Source organism: Marmota monax, unplaced genomic scaffold (assembly GCF_021218885.2).
Source record: "Marmota monax isolate L192 unplaced genomic scaffold, Marmota_monax_Labrador192_F-V1.1 WCK01_AAM20220418_F8-fsc00322, whole genome shotgun sequence".
NCBI classification, from domain to species: Eukaryota; Metazoa; Chordata; class Mammalia; order Rodentia; family Sciuridae; genus Marmota; species Marmota monax.
In genome coordinates, this window is record NW_026692168.1 from 306140 (window position 1) to 315023 (window position 8884).

Genomic DNA, 8884 nt, shown 5'->3' on the forward strand with positions numbered 1-8884 from the left:
ACATATTCCCACATAAGTGTATTTATATGTTTGAGAATGGTACATATATTTATATATATATATATATATATATATATATATATATATATATATATATTTTTTTTTTTTTTTGGTACATATATTTTGATACAAGGAAACGGTATTCACCGCTTTGCATCCGTTTTTGCTTTTATTTTTAAACATACAATTTAGCACTTATAAATACATAGAGAATGGATCATAATTTATTCAATAGGCTATAATTATTATGTACAACCAGAGAAATGAAAAATTGTGATCCGTATGTGTACTATGAATTGAAATGCATTATTATTTTTTTTTTTTTTTAATAGGCTGCAGGGCTGGGGACATAGCTCAGTTGGTAGAGTGCTTGCCTCGCATACACACGGCCCTGGGTTCAATTCCCAGCACCACCAAAAAAAAAAATAATAATAATAGGCTGTATTTAAACACTAGGATCATTTGTAGCAGATGTTGGTTTGAGTATTCTTATGACTTTGTGAATTTTTTTGATTATACCCTTAAGACAAATTCCTAATAGTGGGATTGTTGAATCAATGGTTGGTTATATGTAGTTTTGGGGAGTTTTGGGGGGGTTTTTTGTTTTTGATACCAGGGATTGAACTCAGGGGCACTCAACCACTGAACCACATCCCCAGCCCTATTTTGTATTTTATTTAGAGACAGGGTCTCATTGAGTTGCTTTGAACTTGCAATACTCCTGCCTCAGCCTCTCGAGCCTATGTCCGGCCTACATGCAGTTTTTAAATTGCTAGATCATCCTCACAAACAGGTTGCATCTTTTCTTGGGGCACTCTACCACTGAGCTACATCCCCAGCCTTTTTTTTTTTTTTTTAAGTTATACATGGACACAATATCTTTATTTTGTTTATTGATTTTTATGTGGTGCTGAGGATCAAACCCAGTGCCTCATATGTGCAAGGTAAGCGCTCTTCTACTGAGCCACAACCCCAGCCCCCTAGCCCCCCACCCCATTTTAATTTTTATTTTGAGACAGGGTCTTACTGAGTTGTCAAGATTAGCCTCAAACCTGCGATCCTCTTACCTCAGCCTCCCATTTCACTAAAAATGTGAAATCAATTTTCAGTGAAGATGTAAGTGTATACATGTAAGATGTGCACTTACATCTTCAGTGATTACAATACTTGTTTCCCCTTACTTGCTAACTTTATGTAACACCAGATTATATTTATTTTTACTTTTGTCCTTTCAGCAGGTTAAAGAAATGGGATGGCATCTCATTTGGGAAGCCAGTTTTACTTTAAATGATAATATCTCCCCTTTAAGTACAAATCTGATTCTTTCTTCTATATTTGCTCTCATCTCCCCAATCCTTTACCAGGGGTCAAAAGATAACTAGTTTTGGGATTCCACCTCTTGGGTCCCCTTCTTCCTCCGGGAGAAGTCTTTTCTGCTGTCCTTTAATAAACTTCTAATTTCTACTCTAAAAAAAAAAAAAAAGATAACTAGTTTTAACTCAGTTTAGAGGTTCAAACTTCAATAGGCGGTTGGTATTCAAAGCTTAGCACTTCCATTAGGGAGAAGGTCCAGAGAGAACTTGAGACTTAATTTGTGTTCTGCAGCCTAGTTTTCAAAACACTTTAATACACTTCCACAGATAATATGAGATTATTGTTATTTTTAACTAAAATAGTGATAAAATCAAGATTTGTCACCACCTCTACCTTTCAAAGAGGTGTGTGCACTCATGTATGTTCAGTGTACTCTGGTGAATGTCTGACATTTCTTTGTGCATTTTATTTTCATAGCATGAATTAATGCAATATGAAAGTACATTGATTAAGACCTAGTAAGCTTTTATTAAAATGATTTGGAAAATCTAACAAAAATATTTGATCACAGTTTTGTAAAATTTTATCACACTAAGGTTCTTCTTTACATTTTTCAGTCTGCTTTGCAAGAACTTGAAGAATTGAAACAAATTGTTCCCAAAGAATCCCTCGTTTACTTCTTAATAGGAAAGGTAAAGACTGGGGTTATGGTCCTGCACAGTGATTTTCATAACAAATATTAACTTCTGAAAAATAAATGTAATGCTTATTGTATAACATCTATTGAGAAAATTCAACGAGAGCTGTGAACTAAGTGCTCTGGGGATAATGGGTATAGTTTTAGCATTTAAGAGGATAATGTCCTAATGAAAGAGCAAGAACACCATAATTCTAACCTATGGTACTAGTAGTTAAGAACTTATAGCCCGAGATCAGTAATGAGCTCATAACCTAAACTACCACATGGAAAACTGTCCAGTTATCAATAATAAAATACTTACAAATCCCTCAGAAGAAGAACTCAGTGGCACTGTGTTGTCTTGATTCCCAAGGCCTGAATTTTATAGATTGGGCCACCAGATGCCAACTGGTTTGAGTGTCTGGGTGCCATGGACAGGTGTTAAGAGTTGATGAAACTCCATTTAAAATCAGTATAAGTGAATGTTAATCAAGTCGCTTGTGTAGTCCATTTCTTCCCATTGTCAGTGTTCCAGAATAAGGTTTATTGGAAAGTCACTACCTGAAAGATTAAAGGAAGGAATTCTATTATAAAGGAACTCAAGAGCTTGTCTGACTTTATAGGATGAAGATGCCCTTCCCATGAGAATGGATTTAGAGCACATAAATCAAAAGCCTAATTTATATTATAAATGTTTGGGATTTTATAGTCAAAGCTTACAACTTAATGAAAAATGTAGTGCTGCTGTTTATTTTTAGGTTTACAAGAAGTTAGGTCAAACGCACCTCGCCCTGATGAATTTCTCTTGGGCTATGGATTTAGATCCTAAAGGAGCCAATAACCAGATTAAAGAGGCAATTGATAAGCGCTACCTTCCAGATGATGAGGAGCCAATAACCCAAGAAGAACAGATCAGTGAGTATCATACATAGAATTTTGAATATTCATAAAGCTACCTTTTATGTAAGAATTTATGGGCTGCTTTTTTATTTTTCTAACTCTGGTATTTTCTTTATACAAAATGGAATTTTAGAGAAATTGAATAGGGTGATATAATACCAAAGTGCATATGATATCAGATAATAAATTTCAGTTCTGGATCTAGTTTACTGTGTAATAACAAATCTATTGCTGATTTTTTTTTTTTAAACCTGGACCTCAATTTATATTTGGATATTTATCTAGTATTGCCTTATCTGCTTTATATGAATGTAGTGAAGGGCCAAGTGTGGTGCCACATGCCTGTAATCCCAGTGGCTTAGAAGGCTATGGCAGGAAGATCACAACTTTGAGGTCAACTTCAGGAGTTTAGCAGGGCCCTAAGCTACTTAGTGAGATCCTCTCTCAAAATAAAACATAAAAAGGGTTGGCCTAGGGGCTGGGGATGTGGCTCAAGTGGTAGCGCGCTCGCCTGGCATGCGTGCGGCCCGGGTTTGATCCTCAGCACCACATACAAACAAAGATGTTGTGTCCGCTGATAATTAAAAAAAGGGGGGGTTGGCCTATAATCATAGCAGCTTGGGAGGCTGAAGCAGGAGGATTGCAGGTTCAAAGCAAGCCTCAGCAACTTTACAAGGCCCTAAGCAACTTTGTGGGACCCTGTCTCAAATTTTTTAAAAATTTTTAGGGCTGGGAATATAGCTCAGTTGGTAGAGTGCTTGCCTGTAATGCATAAGGCCATGGGTTCATTCCCCAGCAACAGCCCCCCCCCCCAAAAAAGATGGTTTTTTTAAAGGGCTGGGGATTTTGCCCAGTGGTTAAGTTCCAGAGTCCAATTCCTGCACTCCCCCCGCCCCAGAAAAGGAATGTAGTGAGAAGAGAGAATGATAAATGAGTAAATGTGAAAATATATTTTAAAACATTTTAAGTGCAAAGTAAATGAATAATAAATTGTTAACATTTTAAAGTATTGACAGAGCTATAGTAGTGGCTATTCAAATTCTATGTAGCTCTGGAAAACCCAAATATATGCTTAATTATAAGTCCTATAATCCCAATAGCACTTTTTTTAAGTTTATTTTTTTGGTTATAGGTGGACACAATACCTTTATTTTATACTTATGTACTGCTGAGGATGGAGCCCATTGCCTCACGCATGCTAGGCAAGCACTCCCCCCAATAACACTTTCAATCTGAAGGTTATAATCTGTATTTCTGTGGACTAGTAAGGATTATCCTCTAAGTGGAGTGACTGATTAGAGATAGGGAGAAAACGATAGTTTTTTTTGTTTGTTTGTTGTTTTTTTTTTTTTTTTTTAATAGTGGCTCAGAGAACTTTTTTTTTTTTTCAATTTTTTTTTAAGATATATATGACAGTAGAAATATATTTTGACATAATTTCATACATGGAGTATAACTTCCCATTCTTGTGGTTGAACATGATGTGGAGTTGTACTAGTCTTGTATTCATATATGAACATAGGAAAGTTATATCTGACTCATTCTACTGTCTTTCCTATTCCATGCTACCTCCCTTCCCTTCATTCCCCTTTGTCTAATCCAGTGAACTTCTATTCTTCCCTCCCTATTCCCCTCCCTTATTGTGTGTTAGCATTAGTATATTAGAACATTCAGCCTTTGGTTTTTTGGGATTGGCTTATTTCACTTAGCATGATAGACTCCAGTTTTTCCAAAAATTTGTTTTTATTTGCCATAATTTTATTCTTTATGGCTGGGAATATTCTGTTGTATTTATTTACCACATTTTCTCGATCCATTCATCTGTTTAGGGCCCCTAGGTTGGTTTTAGATTAGCTGTTAAGAATTGAGCTGCTATAAACATTGATGTGGCCATGTTACTATAGTATGCTGATTTTGTTGTTGTTGTTACCGAGAATTGAACTCAGGGGCACTTAACCACTGAGCCATATCCCCAGCCCTTTTTATATTTTATTTAGAGACAGGGTCTCACTGAGTTGCTTGGGGCCCCACTAAATTGCTGAGGGTGGCTTTGAACTCGAAGTCCTCCTGCCTCAGCCTCCCAAGCTGCTGGGATTGTGTTCGACACTGAGCCCAGCTGTAGTATAGTATGTTTTAAGTCCTTTGGTTATATGCTGAGGAGTAGAAAAGCTGGGTCAAATGGTGATTCCAATCCAAGTTTTCTGAGGAATCTCCATACTGCTTTCCAGAGTGGTTATACCAATTTTCAGTCCCACATCCTTTTTACCTGTATACCTTTCTCCCCACATCCTCACCAACATTTATTGTTACTTGTACTCTTGATCATTGCCATTCTGACTAGAGTGAGATGAAATCTCAATGTAGTTTTGATTTGCATTTCTCAGAGAACTATTTCTAATTCTGAGGGCAGGAATAAGTAATCAATTAGGGAGAGGCATTTTTAAATACTTAAAGGTTAAATGCACCAAATAAATATCACACATGTTATAAAGTAAGGAACTTTTTTTTTTTAGTTGTTGATAGACCTTTATTTATTTATATGTGATGCTGAGAATCGAACCCAGTGTCTCACACATGCCAGGCAAGTGCACTACCACTGAGCCACAACCCCAGTCCTAAAATAAGAAACTTGAATTACATTTTATTAAAGGATATTAGGATTTTTAATGTTCTTTATTTAGGGTCTCATCTCTAAATATAATGCAATTTTCCTTACTTGTTTTCATGAATCAATAAGCTATATTTGTCAGATATCTTACTGTAGACTTTCGTTTTATTTTTAAAGTGGGAACTGATGAATCCCAGGAGAGCAGCATGACCGATGCAGATGACACACAACTTCATGCAGCTGAAAGTGATGAATTTTAACTTCTGGAACTCAGACTTTTACAATTGGATGTGTGACCAGTGCTGACATGTTTATTGTCCCTCCGTATACTGAGTCTTCACTCTTGAGCCGGCATTGTCATCATCCATCATTTATACCATGAGTGTGCCACTTTCATTGGACCCTGACTGTATACAGAATGAAAGGCAGTGCAATATTTAGCTGCTAAGAAGACTGGCTCTTTTACCAGTATGAATGACAATTTGGGGGGGGTAGGTGGGGAACTTTCTTTTCTTTTTTCTTTAATCTCCCTTAGTTGCAAAGCTATCATGGAAGGAAGAGTTATGTTTTATCTTGAAGGAACCATTAGATATGGAAAATAGTGATGAACCAGAATTTCTTGGTCGTTTTTCCAAAAATTTGTTTTTATTTGGTTCTGTTCCTGATAAACAGTGACTGACCTTCATTTCTAGGTTCTTCAAGAATGGTGTTAGCAAGTGCCAGATGGAACAATAAAAGACATTGCCTATAACAGAGTAACTTGATTGCCAAGGAATGTAAATTACCTTAAACTTGCAGTGTCTCCTATGAACAAATATAATGGGCATATTGGGACTGGTATGTAGGAATCAAATATCCCTCCATACAATGTACACTTATTCTTGGCAAGAATGCTTTAATGTCTAACCAAGAATTTTAATTTATTCATCTTGCTTCAAAGTGTTGATAATTGTTGTCTTAGTATTGCAAACTTTAAAATTGGTCCTTACCATATTGCCTCATCTCTTTGAGCTCTGTGGGATCACCTTTAACATTCAGAGATGGTAGAGTGGTTCCCCACTGAAAAGCCAAAACAAGGCCCTTAATGACCACTTAAGTTCACCATGAGAATCAATATAAGAACACTAAAGACAGACTTTAAGAGATCATGATAGTGAAAGCCTTAATACAATCATAATTGTACCATAACCTTGAATATACATTTGTTCAAGACAGTGTCCCTTTGACTTTTCTAAGTGTTTAAGCAGAGTGCAAGAATGTGTGGTTACCTTTGTTGAAGTCATTTCCATTCTTTTTAGCTCTCTGCTTCAGATTATTTTTGGTAATATGAGTCACCAAAACTTTTTACTAAGAGCAATTGGGTTTAGAATATTGGAACTTTTTAGTTCAGGGGAACAAAATTCTGATGAAGGAGACAGGATCTCTCCTGAGTTCGTCATAACATAGGTTTGTGTCTTTGGGAAATGGCCACAATTTTAAAGATCTAATTATGCATATAAAATGGGAATTATTGGAATTTCACAGTAACAGATTTAAACAATCTTAAATTGTGTATCTCCTTTATTGTAATGTATTGAAATTTTTAGGGAAGCTTTAGTTGTTAACATTTTATTTAGTGCCAATGTCAGAATATAACAAATTATAGTTTCTTATAAATGACAGGCCTACAGTTATTATTTTGGATTATTTGATGAAGGACAAACTTACTTACTGGTTACCTGTATTTGTTAGTCAAGCTGTGAAAATAAGGTGGATTACAAAATATGTGAAAATAATTTTAGCTTGTAAACTCAGTAATTTTCTGTCATATACTATTAATCTCACCAAACATGCATTAGATACCATTATAAATTAATTCAAGCCAAAAATCTTGGATTAGGTTTTAGGTGCGAGAGAAGCATTTAAAAAAATTTCCTACCTAAATCTATATGTGCTGTCTAAAAAAAGTAATTTAAAAGGAAAAGGAAAGGTTGGGAATAAATGAATATCATTAAAAATTCCCAAAGGCTAGCACTTGGATTCTAACAAATATTTTATTTTATTATCTATTAGTTTTGTAATGTTTAATTTTAGATTCTTTTTCTTTTTATTGGCAAATCATAAGCCAGCTATATAATAGTATTAAATGTAGAATTTTATAGAAGGCTTCAATGTAAGTTCTAAGTTAGAAAGCCTGGAGAAAGCTAAGCTCAGAACATAACTTGCTGAAATATAATCTTTTTGTAGTAGGAATTTATGTACTGGGACATAGAGACTCTCTGGTACTGATTTTCAGATGAAGAATGAAAGGGTAGCTGTGGAAGGCATGCCATGGCAATAGCTGGCTGAGGGACACTTTCAGTCCACATGTGACCTGATTTTATTTTTCTTTATGCTTACTTTTAAAGTAATTTTGGTATTCAAAGCCTTATTTCCTACCTAGTAACTGTTTCTTGCTCTTTTCCTTCCTTCCTTCCTTTCTCTCTCACTTCCCATAGAATGGGGATCATACAACCAGAAGAAGAAAACATTTTGGCCCAGCAAAATGTTTGCTATCAATTTCAGAACTTACTTTGAAGGAAATTAAAAATACTAAGTACTTTGACATCCTTTTTTCTGTTTATGCTTTTCTCACACATTATGCACACACTTTTGTTCACAAGTTATGTTGTAGCATTGGATTTTTTTCCCCATGGAAATGGTTGCTACTCTGGAATTTTAGAAGGTTGAATATTTTTTTCAAATGAGCAATGGTACTCAAATAATGAAAGGTGGTCCCTGCTTTTTCTGTATTTCATTACTTTAAAAGTTTTTATTTTTTTTCCAAAAACTGCAAGTAACGTTTGAACCATGCTGCTGTTGTACCTTAAACAAAAACTCAGTGATAAACCAGTATTTAGTCTATTAAAAATACTCTTTTGGAAGAAAACAGTTTCAGAGTCTCTGATTAGCCAGAGTATAGTGTGGGTCTTCACTGAGAAATATGTTGACCTGTTTTCTTTGTGAAAACCTGGGAAAATGCAAGTGTGGGTGTGATGTGTGTATTCTATTTGCATTGAAACAATGTAATTCTGTCTTCTTTTTGCTTTTCCTGACTTATTTCAGAAATTGTACAGTCTTGGGGGGGAAAGGTCTTTTCTGTTAATATATTTGCAGTTCATTAAAGGATATGGAAAATCCAAATAAATTACTTTTGAAAGCAATTTATAATCAAGTTGTTAAAGCTATATAAGAGCTGTGCCATCTGTATTTTTATAGTAAGACACAGCAGAATAGTGATGAAATATTAGTTTTATGTTTTACAGAAGTCTAGGGCAGTGTTTCTCTAATTTTTATTTTTCGTTCTCTTTTACTATATGAATATATTTTTTAAAGTTCATACCCTTCTTAGCATTATTTGGAAT

At 35.0% G+C, this 8884-nt stretch overlaps 1 protein-coding gene across 8 annotated transcripts in view; it reads left to right on the plus strand.

The window, feature by feature from the left end:
* Cdc27 (cell division cycle 27) overlaps nt 1–8683 on the plus strand; it is a 62414-nt gene extending 53731 nt beyond the window's left edge. For 5 of the 8 annotated variants that reach the window (XM_046420972.2, XM_046420975.2, XM_046420978.2 and 2 more), the window contains 3 exons: nt 1932–2006; nt 2752–2908; nt 5679–8683. In XM_046420972.2, coding sequence (XP_046276928.1) covers nt 1932–2006; nt 2752–2908; nt 5679–5761 — 315 coding nt within the window. In that variant the 3' untranslated portion in view covers nt 5762–8683. The remainder of the gene's footprint in view (nt 1–1931; nt 2007–2751; nt 2909–5678) is intronic. The other 3 variants (XM_046420997.2, XM_046421007.2, XM_046421015.2) reach the window with 1 other exon arrangement.
* Nucleotides 8684–8884: the final 201 nt, after the last annotated feature.